The 26599-nt window shown below is 39.6% G+C and overlaps 3 protein-coding genes across 4 annotated transcripts in view; 1 reads left to right on the top strand and 2 right to left on the bottom strand.

Annotated features, from left to right (window-relative positions):
• The window catches only part of LOC129726753 (polypeptide N-acetylgalactosaminyltransferase 5), a 98999-nt gene extending 83482 nt beyond the window's left edge, over positions 1-15517 (top strand). Inside the window, exons 6-11 of one of the 2 annotated variants that reach the window (XM_055683814.1) lie at positions 1202-1398; positions 1470-1647; positions 2817-2997; positions 11532-11671; positions 11778-12011; positions 12513-15517. In XM_055683814.1, the coding sequence (XP_055539789.1) occupies positions 1202-1398; positions 1470-1647; positions 2817-2997; positions 11532-11671; positions 11778-12011; positions 12513-12689 (1107 nt within the window). In that variant the 3' untranslated portion in view covers positions 12690-15517. Of the gene's footprint in view, positions 1-1201; positions 1399-1469; positions 1648-1759; positions 1941-2816; positions 2998-11531; positions 11672-11777; positions 12012-12512 lie in introns of both variants that reach the window. The other variant, XM_055683813.1, reaches the window with a different exon arrangement.
• A 1349-nt stretch (positions 15518-16866) lies between these two features.
• On the bottom strand, positions 16867-17678 carry LOC129729726 (60S ribosomal protein L37a). The gene is made up of 3 exons (XM_055688514.1): positions 17552-17678; positions 17173-17301; positions 16867-17110 (listed from the first exon to the last, which is right to left on the bottom strand). The coding sequence occupies exons 1-3, from the start codon at positions 17552-17554 to the stop codon at positions 16973-16975; spliced, it is 270 nt and encodes an 89-aa protein (XP_055544489.1). The 5' UTR covers positions 17555-17678; the 3' UTR covers positions 16867-16972.
• Positions 17679-21385: 3707 nt separating this feature from the next.
• On the bottom strand, positions 21386-22777 carry LOC129728288 (uncharacterized). Its single transcript, XM_055686720.1, has one exon. It carries the CDS (start codon positions 22775-22777, stop codon positions 21386-21388), a length of 1392 nt encoding a protein of 463 aa, XP_055542695.1.
• Between the last annotated feature and the right edge of the window lie 3822 nt (positions 22778-26599).

Raw genomic sequence — 26599 nt, 5'->3', positions numbered from 1 at the left:
GAAGGCTGTTGCAAATGGAATGTGTCGAATACTTCCAGTGTATCGAGAATCATTGCGAGTTCTCTGAGGGATTTAATCGGTGCACCAATTTGTTGAGGAACCAGTTCTTTAAACTCTACTCCTTCTTGAAACAACCAAGAATACTCTGGGTCGAGCTCCAATTGTTTCCAAAGCTTTCGAGCTTTTGGGCACGTTCAGTTTTGTATGAGAAACTGAAATGGACCCGATTAATTCAAAGAATCTTTTGCACATTGCCATCCTCTCACCTAATCTTCATCAGGAAGTATAACGTGAATTGGAACTGGTTGGCGTTTGGCAGTGGGTCTATTTGTTATTCCAAGTAAACTCACCAAAAAGCTCTGGGCACTCTCAATGCAACGTTCACTACTGCTACTAACAGCATAGATTTTACGCTTGATATCTGCAATCCGTTTCGGAACTAATCTTGAATGGCGCTTCCTCATATTTTTCCCCAGAAAATGTAGTTCAGCAAATCCCTCCTGAAACAAAGATTAAAATTTTCACTGTGTATCAGAAAATTTACTCACACCTACCGGCTGCAGTGCCTCCAGACCTCCAACTCACGGATAGTCTGCATTGGGGTCAGTAGGAAAAGTGATGATGGGACTTCGCACTCCATGGCGAAAAATCGCAATTAACATAACCAACGAGTCACTAGCGCTTTGCTCGGAGGTTGCCGCATAACGTTAATAGTAGATAACACTTTATCACCCACATCCCGTGTGTTTATTTGATGATCCGCATGCGGTCGAGAGCACCGTAAAACTGCAGTCCGAGAGTGCAAAGACCTGCCATAAAACATCTCCTTTTTTGGTTTGGTTTCGCTGCGAGTGATAATTTCCGAATTGATTGATGTATTTTGTATACAATTTGACATGGTCGCTGTAGGGCCCCTTTGCGTACTTCCGCTTTTTCGAGCAGCAGTAGTACTTTACACATCGGAAGGTCGTGGTGCCGGAGGCAATTTGTTGTCATTATAGAGCGTTCATCTGCTTTTCGCTGACCCTTTCCGATTGTGATAAAAAATATATTGACACATGTTGCTAGTTGACTGTATAGGTAAATTGTAATACTAATCAGTTGTACATCTACTATTACAAAGATTACTTTCTCTATGAGTTTTTTTAAAAACCAACTACGAAAAGGCTTTCACGTTTTTTTTCTCTTTTTCTTTTCACAGGGTCAAGTTATAACTTTCCTAGATGCCCACTGCGAATGTACCGAAGGTTGGTTGGAACCTTTGCTGGCACGCATCGTGCTGGATCGTAAGACTGTCGTATGTCCCATCATCGATGTCATTTCGGACGAGACATTCGAATATGTGACAGCATCAGATCAAACATGGGGCGGCTTCAATTGGAAGCTGAACTTCAGATGGTACGTAAATCGTTACAATCAGAAAGAAAACTTGTGCAAAAAAAATTAACGTTTGTTTTGTTTGTTCACAGGTACAGGGTACCGGCGCGGGAAATGCAGCGAAGGAACCATGATCGGACAGCACCACTGCGAACGCCGACAATGGCAGGTGGACTGTTTTCGATTGATCGGGACTACTTCTACGAAATTGGTTCGTATGATGAGGGCATGGACATCTGGGGAGGTGAAAACCTAGAAATGTCCTTCAGGGTAAGTGAGTGGCTGCGGCTATCCAAACTAGCCATTTTTGGTTATGTTATGTTTATGATTCGTTTATAATTTACTGTTGATTTCATTCAATTCAATATCCCGATGAGCATAGATATGGCAATGTGGTGGCATATTAGAGATCGCTCCCTGTTCCCACGTGGGCCACGTTTTCCGTGATAAATCGCCCTACACGTTCCCTGGAGGAGTCGCGAATATCGTCCTGAAGAATGCGGCCCGAGTAGCCGAGGTCTGGTTGGACGATTGGAAAGAATTTTACTATCAAATGAGTCCAGGTTGGAAGCTAATCTCTCATAACTCTCTTCTCCACAACTCCAGAAACTTCTCCTCTCATCATTCCTGGTCATCATTATTAACAACCCATCAAATCCTGCAATCCAGAAAAATGCGAATGATTCATTCAGCACTGTGTGCCGCGTGAACACGGAACATAAAACTCTACCTACGTTTTTTCAATTGAAAATCAACGGCTGACTTCAAACAATCTCCATCATCGTATTTTTAAAGATTCAGATAGGTTCAGGTTGAATACCGGCAGTTTCAATGAATAGTTAATCTGCTTCACTTAATTTCTAACTTTTCAAAAGCAATTTATCATCAACATATTATCGTTATGATTAAAATTCCGTCTAAATCCTTCACCATTACCATGCTTTTTAAAATACTTTGGGTAACAAAAATTTTACGAGAATGTTTCTTTCAACTAATAACAATCGTAGTTCTATCCTCAGGACTTAGCAAATGTAGTGATTAGAATAAGTGTGTTGTTTTCGTCATAAACTCACAGCGTCTTACGGTTTGTCTTCTTGAGTGGCACCGATTAGATTGTGCGTAGCCTTTCACTAAAAAAAACTCAATTTTTATGTCATTAACAGGTAACCACAGGCCAAAACCCTCACGCCGCCATATTGCCAACACAAATTGTTTGCTTTGTAACCCGATAATGTTATTGTTTTCTTTTTTTTAGAGTTGCTGCAAAAGTTTATTTCCTTTCGTGTTTTTTTTATTTTCTAATGTAGACTAACGAATAGTAATTTTTATCTCTTCCTCTCTCGCCGAACTGGTCATCGCCTAACGGTTGGCCCATTTTGTGTTACTAACAATCAACTCGTGCATCGGTCAATCATTCGCTAAAAACAAACATGTCTCAGGTATGGATGTGCGGTGGAACGCTGGAAATCGCGCCCTGTTCACGGGTTGGTCACGTTTTCCGCAAGTCAACACCGTACTCCTTCCCGGGCGGAACATCGCAGATCGTTAACAAAAATAACGCCCGCTTAGCGGAAGTGTGGCTCGACGGCTGGAGTGAATTTTACTACAATATTAACCCAGGTTTAACTAATATTACTACTTCTCAAATCGAAATTATTGTACTCTTCCGGTTATGGCTTTAGGTTCCCATTCCACGCATGCTTTTTGTTTCGGTTCATGTTACTTTTATCCTAAGCTTCTTTTCTAGGCAGTAGTATCTATTGCTTCGAATGACTACTATCAAACAATTCTGTTCAACATAAACCACATATTCTATCAATGTGAAATATTGCTTCCCGATCTATATTATTTATGCAGTTACACTGAAATGTGCCGCTTCTTTTCAATACATCTTAGTGAATAATGATTTTCAATATAGTTGGTCACACATCGGTGCTGGATTTATATTCCCCGTTCTGGTTTGGGACACGTCAATCGGTTCATGTGCTTGTTCGGGCTTCCACTAGATCCTAAGCTGTGCTCTCCTGCTTTACGTAGCGAAATCCAATATTTTTGCGGGTCGGATTTCTGGTGAAAGAAATAAGGAAAATTATAAATTACATCACAGATCGCTAGTGTGGTTGTGCACTACCTACCACTATCTGTTCATCCTTTCGACTTCTAGCAGAGGGTTTTATGGTGAATAAACCTAACAATGGCAACTGACTGCGACCGAAACCGACCTTCAACGGCACAATCTGACCGATGGTTGTGAATGCTGTATAAAAATATTGTCTAGAAAAGATAACGCAGCAATGTTTTATTTCAAAATCATCCTAAAAATCAATGAAACGATTTTTTCCTCGGAAACATATTACCTATGAACAAAAAAAACTGTGTTTTGATCCATGAGAGTTCAACAACCAAAATTGTTATAAATCAATAATTTAAAATTTTTCAACCTTTCTTAAAAAAACTGGACGTTCTACGGCTAGTCCAGTTTTTTTTTTTTAATTTTACATGTTAGTTTTTTTTAGATAAATATTTTCTATAGCATTTACTACCGTTATCATTTTATCCTGTGCTACGACCCACTAAATGACGTATATTGCACATTTCTTTTTGCACTTTGCAACATTGATTTACAGAAAAAAAATCCAAATTAAACTGTTATTCCGAAATCAATCGAATCGCACCCCTGCAAATGAAGAGTTCGCTTTTCTACACGAATACAAAACACTAATATATCGATGGTATGTAATAATTTGTGTTGTTAATTGTTGATAAATAGTGCGAAGTCAACGTAATTTTTTACTCGGGTTGCTCATTGGCAAACGACGATATCGTTTCAACGATCCAGTAACAATCGACAAAAATAAAATTTTGCGTCTTACATAGGTGGCTGTTATTTCAATTTCGTAGTCAAGTCATACTTAAATATCACACCGATTTCAATATTATTCACCGCCGGACTTAGGTGTTGGGGGCCCGGAGCAGATATTTTCGTAGGGCCCTCTTTCTTTAAAAAATTTAGAGATAGAAAATTTTTTAATTTTGAAATGATTTAACGCTTCGCTGAAAGGTACCCTCGTGTCGGAATGGTCCCCCCCTTAAATCTGGGTCTGAATATTATCGAAGAATAATGTTGATTTTTACCACACACATATAATGATTAGAGCGTCCTACCCGGAACGTCCGGGGATAGAATTTCCCCCAATTCCCGGCAATTTTTTATTTAAATCCCGGGATCCCGGAAATTATTTGCTAAAATAAAAATTATTGGTGAATCAGGGTAAAACTTTAGACCCTTTCGAAATTGTGAACACTTTTGGCCAATGTTAAAAAAGTTTCAATTACCATTTGCAAACTCGGCCCTGGACAGTATGAATCATCTTTTTCGGTAGAGTGCTAATGGGATGTATGGGAAAATTTTGACCTTTGACTCTATCGGGTTGCTGGAAGTGGAGTCTCAAGCGCTCAGAGTTTCACTTTCTGACCGATAAAAAATGTTGATATAATTGTCGAAATCGATACCTTGTTTTTTGATGCCAAACGTCTTGGAAATACATACATACATATGGTATTCTCTCGAAAAAAAATAATTCGACTTTATAAGACCAAAAAAATCGAACTAGGAGAGTCGCCCAGTCCCAAGCCTCGAATATGCATGCATTTCTAAGATACTTGGAATAAAAAAACGATTTCAAAAATATCATAAACAACTTCTTGTGCAATTTTTTAATTTTGCATTAAAACTATTTTCGAGAAGACGAAACTTTTAAGCCCTACCGCTAAATGAAATTCGGATAGTTAATTTTCATTGGTATCCTAATGCTTCTGTTCGTGAATTACTATCCGTCATCGCTCCTACTTTTTGATAATGAAATTGGTTATTAGTTTAGTTTTGAAAAACTGATCAACTTTCTATGGTTGTAATGTTTTTTTATGAGTTCGAATCATCAAATCTTTTTTCTATATGACAATAGATCCATGTTGAATAAATCGCCGCTTTTTTACTTTACTAATTTCCCGGGATCCCGGAAAATCAAATTTTAAATCACTGAATCCCGGGAAGCTGAAAACCGCCGGGAAACGGACGGTCTAATTATGATACTTCACATCATTTTTCTGTCATATATCTCCAATGTGGAAAATAACCGATAACACTTTTCCGATGAACGTTTTTAAAAAAGAGCTATTTCGTTGATGTGATAATAACTGTATGATTGTGTTGCCATTTGATATATTTGTTATTCATTAGCTCGAACCGACCGATCTGTCATCGAAGACGGCTGCCTCTTTAATAAAAATTTATTCGGTCAAAGCGCTTAAGCATTTTGAGTTTTGCTCAGTTTCTTATTTTACAGAACCTTTTTTTCTAGCATACCTTGACTCGAAATTTCCAAACCTTTGTTAAACTTTCAAAGCATTGTAGCTCAGAAACATTTGCTTGTATAGAAAAACTGTCTGAGAAAAAGTAGCAAATTGTTCATGTAGAACAACCCTTAAAATGTCACAAAATATCAAAAAATTGGTCGCAGTGACGAAAATACCCAACACGGAAAAAAACCCTTGAAAAAGTTTCATCACAACAAAATAAAATAAATACCAAATTTTAAATTTGAAGAAAATGTTCATCCATGATATTTATTCTGTGGAAGCATAGAACTATTACAAAACTCTCTCCAAATCAAAAAAAAAATTCAAATTTAATAAATTTAATAAAAAAAAATTCGAAAGTAAACCGCCAAGAGTTCAACGATTCGAAATGAAAATGAAACTGCTCTTGAATATAACCGTAAAGAACCCGTTTGTTTTACATTTCTTCTTTCTGAAATAAATTTTCTCTACCAAAATTCAATATAACTCAAAACGAATGCATTGTGAAAGTAATTCATCTTGAGCTTTTAGATCAGAGATGACACAGTTGCCAAATACGTGTGTTTGCATTAAATTAAAAAATGGTAGAAAAATTATGCTTTGTTTTTTGGATCTTCCTGGCTGGAAACATTCAACTATTAACTAGTTCCAAGATACTTTAGTTGAAAAAATATAAACAGATAACTAAAACAACATATTTTTCGAAAAAAAAACGTTTTAACGTGAATTACTTGTATCACTTACATTACCCACCATAAATTTGGAATCGCTTCACTGAATATTGCTATACCCAATTTGATCATCGTTATCGACCTGAGCAAAGTGGTTCAGGAGGCCAAAGGCTTGTGGTCGGTGAACAGTATGGTTCAAAATTTAGTTGCTTCGCGGCAAGTGTGCATGTAGTTTCAGGTATTTCGAACTCAATTTATCTCGAGAATCCGTCCAAATGGAGATCTTCAGCAAAGTTATTCAGGATGTCAAAGGCTTCTAATAAGTGATAATTTTGATTTGGTATCCACAACGCGGCGCTAGTACGCATGTAATTTTGAGCAATATGAATTTATTATATCTCGTTAATTAGACTATTTGGAAACTCACCATTTTCCTCGAAGTTGTTTAGGAGAACAAGGGCTTCCAGATGAGACAAATTTTTATTTGTGTTTTTTTTTGACGATGTCATGCATTATAATTTTGAGTATTTTGAACATAATTTATCTCGTGAGTCCAACCAGTTAAAAAGTTGGGTTGTTTAAGAGGATTAGGGTTTCTGGTTGGTACACAGTTTGGTATGAGATTCAGCTGCTATGTGGCGCTAGTGTACGTTTAGTTTTAAGTGTTGTGAACTTAATTACTCTAGAGAATCCAACTCAAAGTAAGTTGTAGTATTCAACAACTCAGAGATTAAAATTGTTCTGAAGAAATCATGCGATTTAAATTATTTTGTTTTTTATTTCCTTTTAATAATTGATACAACTTTTCTGTGTTTATTATTGAGAAATGCTTTTTTTAGGAGGATACAACATGTACTGGACATGAATGGACTGTGTTAGTGTTCAGGCTGATACATAGTTGACATAGAATACGCCGCACTTTAATAGGGTGCCATTTTGAAATATCGAAAATAGAGTGAAACGGCTGAATGAAAAATTTCACTCCTGAACGGATTTTAGTCATCGATATCTCGTTGGATAGAAATTTCTCTAGTTTATGAAATCAAATTTTGAGCCATTTTTTTCCATAGTAAAGAGGTTAACATTTATAGTTCAACAATCGGGGGCCCGCAATGATGCAATTTAAGCACTTTCCCAGCACAGCCGACAGTAAAGTACGCTCGAGTACACAACGACACGCCCACCGGAAGTATAAATGTCATTAGTCACATATAAAAGCTAGTAAGCAACAGTTTAGCCTTGATTGTACAACCAAGTCACTGTAGCAAAAGGATGATTTACTAAAACCGGATCGACCAGTAGCAAGCAGATTTGCCGCAGCGCAGCAGGCGACGATTTCATGTTTGTACAAACAAATTTCAAACATAGGTTGAACTAGCTCAATAGTAAAAACACAGACTAACAGACATAGCACTTTGAACAAATTTTCAATAAAATTATCGTTTCGCTGATATCAGTACTTTACGTTAGTAACACTAGTTTATTTATTTATTTACCATCTGCTGCTGTGTCGGGTTCGGGTTTGAAAATTTTTGAAAGTTTTGGGTACGGGTCGGGCTTGGTTTGGTGGAAAAAAGTTTCGAGTTCGGGTATCCATATTTATAAAAAAATGATGTCTAATTTCAATTTATAACTAAAATCACTTACATTTCAATATCATTCGAGGCTCAATGCTTCAGGGCATCCTCTAATTGGCTTGAAAAAACGATTTCCAAAAAAAATCTCGGGTTTGGGTTCGGGTTTCAACAGAAAAAAAATTCGGGTACGGGTCCCGTATTCGACCCGTAAAAAGCCAAATCCGACCATCTCTACTGCTGTGTTCAGTCTGCGTCTTTTATTTTGACATCAGCGCTACCGTATGTGCATGTGTAAAATCGGGAATCACAAAATATGTATGAGATTACATGACAGCGCCCCAGACGGTGTTGTCGCGCGATGATTGTTATGCGATTGAAAATTTGATCTCATACAACATGAAAACACGATTGAAAACAAGAAAAAAAGCATATTTTCTTCTTAAACCAATCTGCTAATCCATGGAATTGATTCTTTTTAGTTCACTTTAGATTCCTCATAAAGTAAAAAAGCAAAGCAAAGCCTTGGTGCCACATTCCGATTCGGAACTTGACCTTCTGTTTACTATACACAGACTTCGCAGCCAACCGTTAAGTGTACAGGACAATTGCGGGGCTAGCGCTACGATCCTATTGACACTAACAGTCTCTCCCGAGTTGAGACTCGAACCTACGACGACCGGCTTGTTAGGCCAGAACCGTACCTCAAGACCAGATGGGGAGAGTTAAGTATAATCCTCAAAAACTCACTTAAAAGCTCTAAATTTGATATTATAGTCGGGCATCTGCACTCCAAAATTTATTTAAATCAATCACCTACCTCAGAAAACAAAATCCGCGCATTGTTCTATACGGCTACAACGGGACTCGTTCAGCAGCCAACCAAAGTTTTTTCATCACTAGCGGATCACTTTTTATTTTGATCACTAAACAAAATCACTCACTACACTAAGAATACTTTAATCTTTGAAATGTTCACCTCAAATTTCCCAAAACAAGCTGGAATTAGCAGAAATATATGAGATGAGTTTCTACAATTCCTAAATTTCAACTGTATGTATTTTCATCTGTTTTCACTGCGTTGAAGATAATCAAAAGTTGCCAAATCAGTTTTTGTTGATACGAAAAAATCATACTGAAAATGTTGAATTATTCCGACATGATTGATATAAATCTTCAGCACTGTAGTGGTTACCTAGGTTACCAATTTTGGACTTAAACAACTGCAGCGGATATCTAGGTAACCTACAACGACGGGCTGCGGCTACGTTCATTCATGATAATGTGATTCATTCATGATTAACAGTGTGATGAATATAGGGGCGTCGTGAGATGAATAATTGAGCAGTGATTCAATTGTGCCTTCGAAAGGGAACGACCACTTGTTTTCATTTAGAGCAGTTAATGAGTTTGTCACATCTCAGTACTATACAGTACACATGAGTTTACTGCAATAGCAAAAATCTACGTAATTCTCGAATCAATTTTTGCGAACGGGTCTAGATGTAAATACACTAAGGTCGCTTTTCACGCGGTTTTTTTTACGCGGATTCCGGAATTTACGCGGTATTTTTAATATAATTAATTTAATTTTTAATATAATATAATTATGTAATCTATACGTGTTAAAGTTATCGAAAAAATAAGCTGAAATATGCTATAACTTTGTAAACAAAAGTCCTGGAGACATGTGGTCGTCAACAAAAACTTGTGTTTTGTATGCCCAAATGCTTTTTTAGAACAACGTTTTCTTGTAGAATGTATCTAACAAAAGTTAAGTACAAAAAACTAAATTTCAAGTAACTTTTATATTAAAAACTCTGTAACTCTGTATCCAATGAAGATAGCAATTTTGTTTGTTCAACAAAGCTTCATAATTTTGCACGTTCTAAAATTTTGCCGAATAAACTCTTAACTCTACTCTTAACACGAAAAAGTTAGTATTTTTAATATATGAAAACCTACTGTAACATATGTTCCCCGTACTCTTATTTGGGTAAATTGGTACAAATGGAACTTATAAGAGTTAATAGTACTTCAGCTTAACTTCAAGAAAAAGTATTGACATTATGATTACACTTGCCCCTTTCCAACCTATACGCTCTTGAAGTTGTCGAAGAAAAAGAAACAATATGATGCAACATTGTAAGGAAAATCCCTGGAGATGTATGGTTTTTGGCAAAAATGTTTGTTTTGTATGCCCTAACAATTCCTTCGAACAACATTTTCGTGTAAAGCGCCACTAACAAAAGTTAAGTATAAAAAAACTAAATTTTAGGTAGGTTCCATATAATATACTTTATAACTTTGTACCGAATGAAGATAGGATTTTCATTTGTTCAACAAAGTTTCATATTTTCGAATCTCCTACAACTTTCTTGAATTAATCATTCCTCTATCTCTTAACACAAAAAAGTTAGTATGTTTTATTTTTAGTATAGTAAACTTTTCAAAATTTTTGACGATTTGCGATTATGCGGGTCAATAATACAAACAATTATTCCGAAGACACTATTAAGCTAGGATGAAGGTGGAAAGCGCTATGGAATTAAGTTCCACTTTTTGCCTTATTGAACCACTGTGCACTGGTGGATTTAGTCAAAGGCTGCAAGTTTCTACGAAGTAAGAATCGCAGGTTAAGTTAATTCACACTAGGGCCACTTGAGAACAGAAGGCCACCAACCGGAAGCCTTTGATCTTCTCAACAACTTTGCTAAAGACCGCAACTTTCTAGGAAGTCAAAATCGTGAAATAGGTTGAAGTACCTACATTTGACATTGGCCAAAATTTCAAAACTTTATCCGTTCTTAACAATACAAAACTGTATCAACCCATGAACGGAAATTCGGAATTTCCCATAGGTTCACCGACTAATGTTAAACAAATGTACCAAACAATATCTTTGGGGACTAAATCTCATTGGTACCAATGTTGCTAACCAATAATTTTCCCATCTACTATTTACGTTTCATCATCGGATTCGTGTTACTGAACTATCGGTCCAGTGAAGTAAAAAATGCAAATATGCTACTATCGATCAGAACGGCTGAAATTCTCTGAATTCCAGCGCTGATTCCCCATAGCAAACCATCATCTCATATGTTCCAACGAGTTTTTTATCTTTATTTATTAATGAATGCACTCGTCAAATCCACCTCCGCCTGCCTACCGTATCAAAAAAGCACATGAGATTCGTAGTGCTGCAATCCAATATTTTTACATTACTTTATTGCTACTGCACCCATGATCCCATATCATTTCTTTTTTTTTTCTCGCATCCTTTTTCTATAACAACAATTTCATGTGCACACGCGACAATAATGTCGAATCCGCTTCACATGTGTTTTCATATTCCTATCAGTATTTGGATAGATTGAATCGATATATTGTGTTTACCGTATTCATAATGTTCATACACCTTCTTAACACAAAAAAACAACGATATTTTCATTACTGTTTAAATAACGCTTGTAAAATTATTCATTCTTTCCACCACCCGCTAAACCCAATTGTCTTTGCCGAAAACGCTGGAACGGAAAACATAAAACAGGCGCACGGAAAGCCTCCGCAGGGGACGTCAGTGAACGGAGAGCGCTTCGGGAGCGGCTAAAGTGCAAGAGCTTCCGATGGTACCTGGAGAATATCTACCCGGAGAGCCAGATGCCGCTGGATTACTACTTCCTGGGCGAGGTATGTAAATTTTACACCTAATGGACTGGTGTTGATTTTTGCAATTCCGCACTGTTTGCTCTCTATCCCCCGTTTGTGCCATTCATTCTGTCCAAATCCACTGCAGATTCGTAACGTTGAGACACAGAACTGTCTCGACACGATGGGACGTAAATCGAACGAGAAAATCGGCAGCAGCTACTGCCACGGATTGGGCGGCAATCAGGTATTCGCCTACACCAAGCGTCACCAGGTGATGTCCGATGACAACTGCTTGGATGCATCGAACGCACTGGGACCGGTCAATCTGGTGCGGTGTCACGGGATGGGTGGCAACCAGGAGTGGGTGTACGATGACGAGGTAAGTTGTATCAGCAGATTACAAAGTTTTTGTTTTTTTTTTTCGGTTTGCTCGTGCGTTTTATTATTCTTTCGAAAGCTGCATTCATTCAGTGATATGGACACTAGATGGAACGTAGTAAGTTTTTGCAGCTGATTCACGCTGCACTGACTAACATGCCGACGGCATGGCTGGAGAGCTTTTCACATGAGTGCCAATTGGTTCCACTTTTTGCTGAGCATTTTCAGCGTTGCATATTGTATGATGCCGTTTGCACTTTGCAAACAACCGAGGAATCGGGAAATTCGATAACATTGCGTTAATAATTTTTCAATCAACAAATTATGTTTTGTAAACTCCCTTGATGCTGTCTGAATCAGGTTGCAAAGAATCTTTCAATGATTTCTATAGCGAGCCGTCATATAATTATGAAAGACGTAGCACTAAGTCTAGAATAAAACCCGCATGTTTTTGTGCATTCATTAATAGAGCGAATTTTGTTTGTTTTTTTCCTCCTCCCAGGATAAGACTATTAAACACGTCAACAGCGGTAACTGCCTAACGCGACCGTCTACTGACGACCCGACCACGCCGCTGCTTCGGCCGTGCAACTACACCAAGGGTCAGCAGTGGTTGATGCAGTCCAAGTTCAAGTGGCAGGCCGGACACGACAATCGGATCAGCAGCGACGACAGATAAAAGTGGCCCCGGAAGCCCGTGAACTCATCACTCGTCTCGTACATTTCCATCCACAAAAGTACCGCATTACCACCCGGCAGCAACACGATGGCAGCGGCCATCCGTAGCCATCGATGGCACAACGGCGTCATGACTATGGAGAATTGAAACTGTGATTCCTGTACTCCTTCGTAGTAAGAGCGGAAACATTATCAGCAAAAAACAGATGTCAACGTGTAGTGGTATTTTGTGTTGCTCCCCCCAAGCGCTCCTTAAGGTTTTAGTCCACATAGATTAATTGTATAATAGGCATTAGCGAAGTTAGACCTACTTTTATTGCAAACTGAGAACGTCTTAGACATTAGTTATTTGATAGCAACTTTAGCGCACGGGGTTTCTTTTTATAGAGAAGATAGTATGAGAGTTCGGGAGTGTGCGTGGGATGAAATAAGATGATTAATAAGAAAAGCACAAACTAAAACGAACGTGGCTATGTTTCTATTGAATGAATTTCATCGGCATTGCAATACACGCCAGGTTATAAAAGAAAGTTGTGTTATAGACATATTACTGAATCACTATTGTTTCCAATCGATACGGGAAGGAATTATTCGCTAAGCATTGTACATATACTAAGCCACAACTAGAGCACTGTTTCCCCGAGATTCCATTTGCGTTGACTGAGCGCGTGCAAATATTTAACACTGGCGAATGGAAGTTTTACCAATTAGCACACAGAAGCGGATATGTTCCTACCCAACACATAAAAACCAGCAAAAGTGAAAGGATAAAAAGCTCGAATTAAATTTCGACTGAATTGGTTCAATATTGGCTGCAATTCATAACTATTTGAATCGGATGAATTGACAAAAAAAACTGTTACAGTGTTGTTCAATCAGCAATAAAGAGAAGGTTAAAAATATTGCTTGCATCGTGCAGAGCACTTAAAAATATCAGCATATCAAAGACAAAGCAACAATATCCGGTATGAGCGTACCAGGATTCAAAACATTATAACACTTTCACTCTTGTTTCGCGTTGCTAAATCTATGGCCGATCTTCGATGAAACGAACAAAATCTTTAGCTCATGTTTACAACACGATTTAAAAAAAAAACTAGAACAACTGCGAAATAAAGCGAAAAAAAGGCATGTGCGCGATTGATAGTATGTAGTAGAAAAGGCTTGATTGTTTTAGTCATTGATTGCTCCCCTTACTTTATATTGTTTATGTCCAAGTTGCCAAACGATAGCAATCATCAAATCGAACGGGCGTAAAAAATGGGCCATAGATTAGACAAAATAGTCTCACAGTCTAATGAAAAATAATCACTTGTTGAAAACATGGACCATTTGCATTTAAGCGAAAGAGGGTAAAACTTATAGCAAAAAAAAAAATCAGAGTTGAATCACAAATCTTTGTAAATGTTACATACAAAAGATTAAATAACCGTATGGTGTAAATATGCATAGTATATGATAAACAATTCTATCAAACATATTTCAAAAACAAAACTGTGTTCCAAGGCGAGAGCTATGGAATCACTCGAGCGGAAACTTTTTGCCCTCATGAGAGCGGAAATCGACAGACAGTTTTGGCTGCTGTCGGAACTTTTCCACTCAGTGTTTCCATATTATTTCCAAAGTGGCAGTGCAAGATAGAGAGAGACAGAGAGGGCGAACAAAAATATCATTTACCGATAGAGAAACAGAAAAATCGATAGAAATCTACGAGTTTGCAAATATAGTTGAAATTTACAACACAGAAAATCAATTGTGATTGAATGGAATGCTCTTTATATATCAGCAGATACAGGAGGCAGAATCAAGTGCCCAGCAAGTTTCGAGAGCAGAACGAGGGCAACGGCAGTCAAGCTAAACCGACAGCGGTTTTGAATATTTTATGTTTAGATATTTTAAAAGTTTACTGATAATAGCAATTTCAATCTAATTGAGCATAGCGTTTTAGAATAAGTCGGTTTAATCCTAATTCCAGGTGATGGTGTGCAATTTTTCTTAATAGCTTATCTACATTTATTCTACATAATCCTTGAAAACAAGATCAAACAAATCAACAACGGAAGGTTGTCTTTTAGTTAGGAATTTAGTAGGCGCAAATTATCAAGGCTGTAAATTGTTTTAGCAAACCGGCATACTTCATGCAGTGTTCCATAAGTCCGCACTAACGACGAAAAGCACGAAACTCTGCAGCTCAATCAATTCGAACAAAAAATACACAAGCATAATTTTTATAATTCAGTATTACTTTACTTTCAAAATAAGAATCGAAATCTTCCACGGTTCACGATCAATCTGTAGCATTTTATTTTGTCCATCTAACAATAACATTCCTTCTCTACGTGTCCGATTTTCATCAGGTGTCCAAATATTACAGGAAAATTGAACATGAACACACAACACTAAAGTGACAGATTTCGAGAAAAAATTACGTGAATATTTTAGGAGTTTAATCTACATTTTACATTGTAAAACCGAGCCACCTGAATCGCAGGGCAAGAATACCGATATTGATGCTGCATATTTTAGTTTTCTAACCAACAATCGAAAAACAGCCGCATTATATTTACTGTTTTGTTTATATTTTTGTTAAACAAAAATTAAAAACACACTTCCATTTATTTAACGAATAAGTTTTGTGGATAACCGAGTAAAGTTTTGACGCTATACCTACGGCAATGTTTGTATGATCGAGACCCTAGCTCTTTTGGGGTGAAGAAAGTTGAACACGTGCGTCTAAGCTAAGAGTCACAAAGGAATGCAAAAGATGATGATGCGTGATGGAAGGTAGTTTTTTGAATAACAATAAAATCATAAAGTTTTTATATAATATTTTGACATTACTTAAATTTTCCGAGTGAATATCTACACATTGTGACAGTACTTTTGTTTCTTAAGGCCCGAATACACACACGGCGTGACAACGCCTTCCTGACGAGAATTGTCAGTTTTTTTTTTTTTTTTGAAACCGTCTAATGTGCCTTCTAGCATCTACCGCCTTCCGCTCGTCTACACGGAAGGCGCAATCACGCCGTCTCAAACCCCACCGTGTGCTAACCTTCTTGTCGCCATGCCACCCAATTCATGTTTGTTTATGTTTGTTGGAAGAAAAAAAAAAGGCAACACCAACATCAGAATCACCAGCAGGCGGAAAATGATACAACACAACGTTGCCAGCACCTTCGCCAAAAGAAGGCAACACAAGACCGTGTGGAAGGCACGATACGTCTACACGGGAGGCAGTCAAGTACGCAGCTGAAGGCGGCGAACTGCTACCTTCTTTACTAGAAGGCACAGCTAGAAGGTTCTGGTTGAAAGGCGTCCCAACGTAAGGCGCGTTTACTGCCGCTATTCGCATAACAGTCCTATGTAGAAGTCCTATGTTTTCTTGTTTTTTGCGGAAATGGTTCAATTTTGGCATGCTCTACAAGAGTAGCAATTAAAATCGAGGTTGTGGAAATCAAACCTTACTTTTTTAATGGCTATTCTTGAAAAACATGCCAAAATGGACCCATTTTCGCAAAATTTACATAGGACTCGCAACTTTTACATAGGACTATTATGCGAATAACGGCAGTTTACGCCTTCTCATTTGTATGGAGAAGGCATCATTACGCCGTGTCTATTCGGGCATTTACAAGAGCATTTACATTTGTTGCAAATGTATCTTTAACTAATCATAGTAAGCAATGATCTCAAGGGTGACTGCGAAAAGGGTGACCATAAAATTAATTACGAAACGGACGGGGGATTAAGTTTGAATATGATGAAGAAATGGCGGGATTACCTAAGAGAAACCTAAATTCTGGTGTTCATCGGAACGTACACGTATGTATTCCGAATAATGAAGAAACTTTAAATACAGCCCATAATTTAAATCCTTAGCGTCCCTATCAACAATCCAGCGAAACAATCTAATTATTTTAAACACAACCTTTCATAAGTTCTATAACATGAAATAGTATCTGCTTCAATTCCTGATTTCAAACTGATTGAAAGAAGATCTATCAAACAGAAGATTGCAAGCAATTACGTGGTTGAACAATTATTACCGTTGGAAGTGTAATGTAACATCCGTTGCGGTTTCATTTCTGCTTCCGCAGAATAACAAAGTAGGCTTACAACAGAAAACAACATACTTTCAAATAGGAATTTCTCTCGCTTCAAGCAATACAGCAAAATCACATTCCAGATGGATCCGATAAGTTTATTACTTGTTTTCCCGACATCGCCGTACCACAAGACATTCTGTACTCAGACAGTCAATGTAAAATAAATTACAACTTTTTACAGCTCACGCAGACGACGAACAGCAGATCGCACCGAAGCGGCCGCGGTCGTTGAGTAAACCCAGGCTCCGCCAGCGACAACACGTTTGCACCGCTTGCAGGACCAGATTCCGACGCAGGATCGTTTCATGGCATCCTAAATCATTAGAATCAGTTAACATCACTTTGTAGAGTGGTATACAGTTTCAAGATGCTTACCTTTCCGCAGAAAGTGCAGGTGTATTTGGCGTGCTGGGTGATTTCCATCTTCTTCACCATTTTACGCAATGACGCACCATAACGCGTGCCATATTTACCGACGATTCCTACTTTCCTGGTACGCTTAGCCTGAAGTTTTATTCAAAAAGACAAAATATTAGTACACGGTAATCACTGTATTGTTGTCATACTATTTTCCCCGTGTAATCATAACCTATTCTACACATACACCAAAACACAGAGAAAGGTAGCCGATTTCGGCTTCCAATCAACGACAAAAATGACCTGTTTTTCTCGAATATGCACATTCAGCCATGGTAAACTTTATGATACCAACAAAGCCACCCATAAGGGGAAGGATTTAACGAAAGAAACTAACCATTTCGATAAATTATTCCTAAAATTGATTGAATTCGAGAGCTGCAACGAAATGCGTGCAGTTTCTTCAATCGTAGATGATGGAAAAGAGAAAGAAAATAAACAGGCGGAAGTAGATTAGTTGTCACTTGTCACTTATGACAGCATGGATGCGTCCTGATTCGAACAAACAGGAAAAGCAGTTGTGAACGTGGTTCAAATACAGGGTTGCAAGAAATTTTATTTGTCGTAAAACGCCTCCCAACATTCTTTGTTATACACGTTTAATTTATCTGTACTACTGAAGGATAGCCACTCTTTTAGATTTCACCGAAGTCTATCTCCCACGCAAATATTTTCGTACAAAGAGTAAAATGTATCAATAAAGTCTAAAATAAAGGATAAAAACTTGCTTTTATAAATTTACAGGACAGTGGTGTAGCATGACTAGGTGACAACCGGATCGCAAAATTTGGGTGTTAATCCCAGATCCCTGGGTGTCCCTCTTTTAGGTTGCACTAAAACTAGCTTGCAACCAATAGAAGAAAACTTTTCGCATGATAATTGATAATTATTTTCGCAGATGTTACCCTTTTGAAGGTGACGTGCATGAAAACATTCTCATGAGTGTTACTCCCCTGAGAATTTTGTTTCGCGAATAATGCTTGAAAACACAAAGTAATGAATGACTGCTGCACTCATAAATCAGACTTCATTGATGAAGAACAAAAACAGGATTGGGCTTTAGTACCCCATTTTCTGGTTAAAACTCCAAACCAGGTTCTGAAGTTCTAAAACGTTCTAAAACAAAATGTTCACAAGGGTTCAAATTGTGTCACATACCAACCCCCTATGAGACATTTTCATACAAGCAAGCGAGCCAAAATATTTCAATCATTTTCCAACATTTTTGGTAGTTATGATCAAAACAAGTTGCTTAAGATCTTTTGGGGCTGCATTGCGGAGAAATTTTAATGGATGTATGCATTTTTTTTTGTATGAAAAGAAGAAAATATGCATAAAGTTGTTTGATATTCTATCTCTCCCTCTCTTTCAGTGGCTGCCCTCCTATTTCTCATATGCTTTTGATTATCTTTAATGTCTAGGGAACATATAGGTCAAGTTTGATGAATATCGGTCAAGGCGTTCCGAAGGTATAGTAGAATATGTGTATTCAGATTTTTACGCGCCATAATGGCGAACGCTAATGAGGCATACGCCATATCGAAATAACAGAATTGTCGACATATTCAAACGTGTAACGAATGTTTCAAACAAACCTCAGCACATTCGATAGAACTCACACTATCATACTAGGAATTTCAGTAAGCTCAATAAAGAGACGACCGGTACCGTCATTAGTATTCTAACAGTCAACTTAAAAAGTGACTTTTTACTGCAAGCTTCGAATAGCCATCATTGGAATGTTTTGTAGTCTGCCTTTGGATTTCCTGGTTGTTCCTGATTCGCCTTTGGATTGCCGCGGTTCGTTGGTTCCCAGATTGTCTCCCAATTGGAAGTTGAGTCCAGCTAGCGTTTTTCGAACGGATTTTACTCGTTCTTAGGTGAGTGGGTTTATTCCTCAGGGATTTGTCCCTGAACTTACTTTTGCCACAGCTTTTGCCCTAAGCCCTTTTAGACATAAACCTTGCTTTATTTTACAGGATAAAATAGAGCTAAGGGTTTTGGTTAATTATATAGCTATCATGCAAAGTTCGTAACAAATTACCCACCCTTTTGACAACTCTGCTTACGTCAGTTTGAGGTCTTCATATATTTTATCAAGAAAAAATATATCTGGCAACATTTGTGTTGCCAATTTGGCAGAAATCCCAAATCTGACGTAGCCAGAGAGATTCACATATTACAAACACGCATTATAGCCACCGCCATTATTGTGCGTAAAAAGCTGGATATATTCGGCAGTGATTCTAAGACAAACACATTTTACTTCAATTGCTACAATTTTGCTCAAAATTGCAGATATTGGTCACCTGCTAAAAAATAGACTCGTATTTTTTTATTTGCCTATCAAGATCTCCAGTCTTGATATAAAGTAACAATATGTTTGAATGATCGCAGGGGGTGGCAGCTAGACTTTTTCCGGGGTTACGAAAAATCGGGAATATTAAAAAATTCATCTTTTGATCTGGGAATATCAGCAAAAACTGAAAAACAATTAAGAAAAAATTTTCAATCGAGACGCGATTCTTTTTCTAACGGCTCTTAAGCACCAAAACGAATTTATTGGGGTAATAGGCTAATGTCAAATATCTTAAATACCAATATAGTTCACTTAGGTGAAATTATGAAGACAAATTCAAAATGACAGGAGCGTTAGTCACCTTTTCAACCGCTAGGTGCGCCACTTCTGATTTTGTTCTACACGACATGCGAAAAGAGTAACTTTTAACAATAATATTACCCTAATGGGTACACTGGAAAAAATGCAACATTTTATTGTGAAGTGGACTCGGCCGAATATTTTATAATAATAAAGTTCGCCTATGTATGAAGCAATCCATGGGTGGTGTTCCACGGTTTGTACGCTTGTCGACCTCAGACTACATTTCGAATTGTAAGATGGCGACCTCCAGTGACTGGAAAAGAGACGAAAATGACCAAATACCACCTAATATCGATGTTTCTTTAAGCAGAATGACGCTCAGAGGCCAGAAATTGTCTCTGAATACCATTTTGAAATCCAAGATGGCGACTTCCGGTTTCTGAGAAACAGCGGGATATGACCAAATATCACCCAATATGGGTATTTCCGAAATCGTGATGATGCACTGAAACCACAAATCGACCTCAGACAACATTTTGAGTTAGAGCGAGAATAAAACAAAAAAAAACATTTTGAGTTTTTTTTTTATTCTCGCTTATTTTCCGTCGGTCTAGTTCCGCCACTGTGTGGCCAATCACCGACGCCCAGGGAGGCGACTCCACACCCAGGACCCTAACTCACGACCCGTTTATTAACGGACCGGCGCCAACGGCTTTACTTCCTCATGCGATGGAAGGCGTGATCCCAGAGATTTTTCGCCTCAGAAAATCTCCCGGTGTCGGCTAGGATTGAATCTAGACCAGTTGGGTTGGTTGTGAGTGGATCACGCCACCTCACAACCATCGACACCTATGTCGGTGGTGGGATTCGAACCCAGGCGGCGTCGAGCGTGGTTGGCGGAGACGTTACCAACCACACTATGCCCCCGCTCGTAACATTTTGAGTTGTAAGATGGCGACTTTTGGTGACTGAAAAACTGCCGAGAATGGCCCAAAAACAACCAAATGTGGGTGTTTCCTTAACCAGAATGATGCTCAGAGGCCAGAAATTGTCTCCAAATGCCATTTTGAAATCCAATATGGCGACTTCCGGTTCCTTAACAACAGAGGCAAAAGACCAAATAACACTCATTGTTCTATTCGTTGGATGCTGATTCGGATATACCGGTTCTTTTAGCAGGCACAGGTTATGTTTGTGTGTGGCAAGCTTTAAGCTGTATGAAATTTTTATTGTTGTGTTAGATTTCGTTTTAGATATATTATATAGATTAAACTTACAAATTTCGGTTTTTCAATCAGCAAATAGAACAAATTATGTTTATTTTTATTTTAGCACTAGTGTACTATTTTGTGTTTGTGATTTCACTCTTATATCCAACGGCGCGTCTAGACTGTTTCGCTGCTCGTGGCAAAAGAAAGGTTATTTGACAACCGGATCCTGAGCTAGGCCTTTCGATGGTTGACAGTTAAGCCCTAGGGATGAAGTGTTGAGGCAGTGCACCCAGTTTGCAACATTCTCCCCCCCCCCCCCCCCCCCGTAACACTGGTCACCGGAAGGCTCGTGCCCAGTTTAACCGACCTGCGCCACATCCAAAATTGCTAACTTTGAAACTGGTCTACGAATCAAACCCCGATTGGTTTGAACTAATGCTTGCCGAACCCGACCATCATGCCCCGCGTAAACCTTGCAAATTCTACCTCTTGTCCATCCATTCCTTCTTGAGTCCTCCATGACAAAAACCAGATTCCCTACTGCCACAGGTTTGACTTCCCCGAACCATTTTGTCCGCCGCGTAAGAGTTGGTAAATATTCACGCAACCAACGTTTCCAAAACATGTCCATCTGGTGTTGCACCTGACTCCAGGCGTTGCGAAGCTTGAATATATTATCCGTTGGCTCCGCTGCTGGTTGTCGTACGCCGCTCGAACTGCCCAGGAGGAAATGATTGGGAGTGAGAGCTTCCGCCTCCTCAGAATCCAGGGGAAGATACGTCAACGGTCTTGAGTTGACGATTCCTTCCGCTTCTATCGCCAAAGTAAGTAGACCTTCATCGTTCAATTTTTGTCCCACATTAGCCGCCTCCATTGCCGACTTGACGGAACGGACCATCCTTTCCCACGATCCGCCCATGTGCGGGGCACTCGGAGGAATAAATACCCATTTTGTATTTGTGTTGGTAAACGTTTGTGCCATCTTCTGTATCTGCTCCCGTAAAACACTATCGGCTCCGCGAAAATTTGTCCCGTTGTCCGAGTAGATTTCTAAGGGAGCTCCTCGGCGGCTTACGAAGCGACGCACGCTCATAATGCAGGATTCTGTCGAAAGCGTATGTACAATTTCTACATGGACGGCGCGGATCGTCAGACATGTAAATAGCGCCACCCATCTCTTGGCGCTACTCCGACCGACTTTAACGAGAAGTGGTCCGAACAGATCCAATCCAACGTAGCTAAATGGTCGAGTAAACGATGCCAAACGGACATACGGGAGTGGGGCCATCCTGGGAGTCCGCGGCTGCGTTTTCCTAACTTTACACCACTGACAGTTTCTGATGACTGTTCTCACGACGGCACGAAGCTTAGGTATGTAATACTGTTGCCGCACTTCGTTCACCACCGTTTCAGTATTTCCGTGATGATATTTTCTGTGGAAAAAATCGATGATGAGATGAGTCAATCGGTGCTTCCGAGGAAGAATTGCTGGATATTTGACATCTTTCGTGACACACGCTTCTTGAATTCTGCTTTCTACACGAAGGATTCCACGCTCGTCAAGTACTGGAGACAACTGGTAGATGCTGCTATGTTTTCCAAGTGGTGCTTGAGATTGAGCTGGTTTTGATAAATTGTTCGTCAGGATGGCCATTTCATCCGGAAAAGCCTCCCACTGTACCGTCTGGATCAAGTAGTCTAACGCATGTATTATCTCAGCTTGGGTGAGGTTTCCGAACTGCAGCTTCATTGCATTTCTGCCTGCCCTAATGTTTTTTATAAAGCGGTGTGCATACGCTGTAGCTCGTAATGCTCGATTCCAATTTGAAAACCTTCCAAATCGATAATCATACAGGTTTTGAATTCTTCCTGGTGTAGGTGAATCGGGCGAAGCTCTTCGTCAGCGATCTTTGATTTCGGTGCTAAATTAGCTGGCCACTGATCTTCGCTGTACCACAAAAATTGCGGACATGTGAACCATACACTGTCTGGCTTGAGGTCTGGCCCTTTGCCCCACTTTGTCGCTGCATCTGCTACGTTTTTCTTCGTCGGTATGTATCTCCATTCATCTGCGTTGGTTTCTGTCAAAATTTCACCGATGCGTACCGCAACAAACTGTTTATAGCGCCGATCTTGGGAGTTGATCCAGGAGAGCACGGTGCTTGAGTCCGACCAAAAGACTTTCTTGGCGATTTGTATTGAGTGCCCTTCGGTAACGAACTGCATCAATCGAACACCCAACACGGCTGCCTTTAACTCCAGTCGTGGAATAGATAGTGGTTTGATTGAAGCGACTTTGGTTTTGGCAGCTACTAGCGCGCATTCGGCTACCCCTTGCTCATCAACGCACCGAAAGTATGCTACCGCCGCATAAGCTTCTTCACTCGCGTCAACGAATACGTATAGCTCTGTGTGTCGATATATTTTAGAAATTGCTCCCCGAAAATAACACCGTGAAAGTTGGAGTTGCTGTACGTCTTTTAACAATCGTGTCCATTCTCGCCAACGCTCAAAACACCCCTCAGTTACCTGTTCATCCCATTGAGTGCCAGACCTCCATATTGTCTGCAGTAGAATTTTACCCTGTACCGTAAACCATGCTAACAAGCCGATCGGGTCGAAGAGACTCATTAGGCATTTTAAAACTTGTCTTTTGGTGGGTGGTATGCCTGAGGATATCACTGTTTGTATCTCCTGCTGCATCAGTGTTGAAAATCCAAGATGATCTTCCTTCGTATGCCAAAGTAATCCAAGTACTCGTTCGCACTGATTGGTGCTATGAGAATCTAAACACCGCACTACTGATTTCTCTTTCTCTCCAAGGCTGCCCAGCACTTTGGAGTTATTTGATTGGAAATTCCGTATATTGAACCCACCTTTAGCGTGGATCATTCGTACCTCGCTTATAACTTTAATAGCTTCATCAACGCTATCGAAGCTCTCTAGCAGGTCGTCAACGTAGTGGTTCTTCACTATGCATTGAACAGCCCGGGGATATTCTTCGGCAAACTCCATCGCGTTTTTGTTTTTCACAAATTGTGCGGATGCTGGCGAGCATGTTGATCCAAATGTGGCGACGTTCATCAAAAAAACTTGTGGAGGCCCGGACGGGCTATCTCTCCATAGGAATCGCTGAGCATTCCGGTCTGTTTCTCGAATTAGAATTTGGTGAAACATCTCCGCTATGTCAGCTGTAACAGCAACCGCGAACTGTCGAAAACGGAACAGAACTGCTGGCAAAGACGTTAATTGATCCGGTCCCTTCAGAAGCATATCATTCAATGATAGTCCACGAGCCTTAGCTGCTGCGTCCCATATCATCCGCATCTTGTTGGGTTTTTTCGGGTTGAACACAACTCCCAGTGGTAGATACCATACTCGTTTGGTGTCAGCTTTTTGAAGTAGAATACTTCTCTCAGGAAGTTCGGCTACATAGGGATGTGAAATGAAAATCTAAAACCAAAAAAAAGTGAAAAATATGTCCAATTTCAAATGCTAATAAATCGGTTAGTATTCGATGGATTTCCTTCGTTCTTGCAGCAATAGATTGGAAAATCTTCTAAGATTCTTCCCAAAATAAGATAATTGTAATTTTATTATTCACACTATTGTACTATTGAAAATAGTCAAGCCTTGTCAAAACGAAAAATTCGACCTCTGATTGGTCGTTAAATGCTTGCTTACCAAGCACGGTCGACAGGATCATATACCTTGCAATTGAAAACATGCTATTTGGCCTATATAAGAGCCTGTTTCAGCCGGAGCCGCTCATAATAGTTCTAGACAGCGACAACAGCAGTCGTCCTTCCTTAGCAGCAGCACTAGCCCTGTGGTTGGTTACCACGTCTCAGGAGCAGCGCGGTTTTTCTCAACGTGTGTCGCCAGACAGCCATTATTCCCCCCGTGTTGGGGCAGCATGAAGATTGCCATCAGGAAATCCAATTTTGGAAATCAAAATGCCTTTTTGAAGGCAAATAAACAAGTCATTGAAAGTTAATAATTTTAGACAACGCAAGCAAGCATTCTGGGTTGCATCCTAACAATTTAAATTGGTCGCACCCGTCTAATTTACTGAATGTGAAATAGCTTCCACAGTGCATGTTGTCCGTGTATCTTAATTCCCCCAATGTTAGGGCAGCTCAAAGGTTGTAATTAGCAACCGATTTTGAACCGCAACATGCTTTTTTCAAGGCAAATAAAATAAAATTGAAGGTTTATAGTTTTCTGGCATCAACACAAGCAGACATTCTGTGCGGGATGCAATCAAATTCTGTTGTAGTTGTCTAATTTTCACTTTATTTCGTAAACCCCCCACTGTAGGGGCAGCGCAAAGGCTGCGATCAGCATAACCGACATTGAATAATAAACTGCCCTGTTAGTACGCATTAACAAAAGCAGTTGGTTCGACTATGCAGAGCTAATATGAAGTCGATTCAATCAATCAGCATAAACAGAATTTCGTCGTCTCCCAGCTACCAAGTTGCAACATGATGCAACACGCAACAGCGAGCAAACGAAATCGCTTGATGTTACAAACCGCAATAAGATACGGGTTAAAACCGTTGCGTGTGTGAGAGCACCATCGGTGTTTATTCGCTGGATACACTATCTACTGAACGCAATAATCTGCTTACATGCGACATGGGGACGGGAACATTTTCTTCAACCAAGCTGCACAACACGACACAAAACATGTTATTTTGTTGCTTCAATGAGAGTGCTATCGGTCCGGCTCGACAAGAAATCATTTTTGTGCATCCGTGCTACGAAACTGAGGAAAAACTTTAGAAACTGAAAAAAGAGGTGGAGCTTATCAAATGATCGCTCTGAACCAGAATGAAGTCACACATATTTTTCAAGTTTATCATTCCACCACGTACGTAAAATAATTCATTCCTATTTTCATCCCTATATAAGAGCCTGTTTTAGTCGAAGCCGCTCATAGTAGTTCTGAACAGCGACGACAGCAGTCCTCCCTTAGCAGCAGCGGGAGCGAGCAGTGGGTACCATCGATAGCGGATAGCGGCCACAACTGTGGCATGGCTGCGAATAAGCGTAGCAGTTTAAGCGGATCTCACCATCGATAGCAGCAGGGCCAGCAGATGCAGGTACAGCGGATACCAATGGCGGCCACAACTGTGGCATGGCTACGGATAGCGTTGCAGTTGCTCAGCAGTTGGGCCAGCGTATAGCGGCCACAACTGTGGCATGGCTATGCATACCGTAGCTGTTGCAGCGGGTATATCAGCATCGATAGTAGCAGGGTCAGCTGATGCAACGACACTCCCTTCACTAAAATGCTGTTTCAGTGTGGTAGCGGGAAGCATCAGCAGCAGGCTTGCATGAAGTGAATACATCAGCCAGCAACTTCCTCTAAGGCCTCTGCCATAGTAGACGCGAAAAGCGGCGCGAACCGATTCGCTCGGCCGTAGGTTGATGTACAGTTCTACTGATGGCTGTACATTAACCTACAGCTGAGCGAATCGGTTCGCGTCGCTTTTCGCGTCTATTATGGCAGAGGCCTAATGGAAAAGTTGTATCAGTTTGTTCAGTAGAATATTATTGTCAGTAA

Source organism: Wyeomyia smithii, chromosome 3, assembly GCF_029784165.1.
Source record: "Wyeomyia smithii strain HCP4-BCI-WySm-NY-G18 chromosome 3, ASM2978416v1, whole genome shotgun sequence".
NCBI lineage: Eukaryota > Metazoa > Arthropoda > Insecta > Diptera > Culicidae > Wyeomyia > Wyeomyia smithii.
Note: the sequence above shows the minus strand (reverse complement) of the source record. Positions and strands in the feature narration are given on the sequence as shown.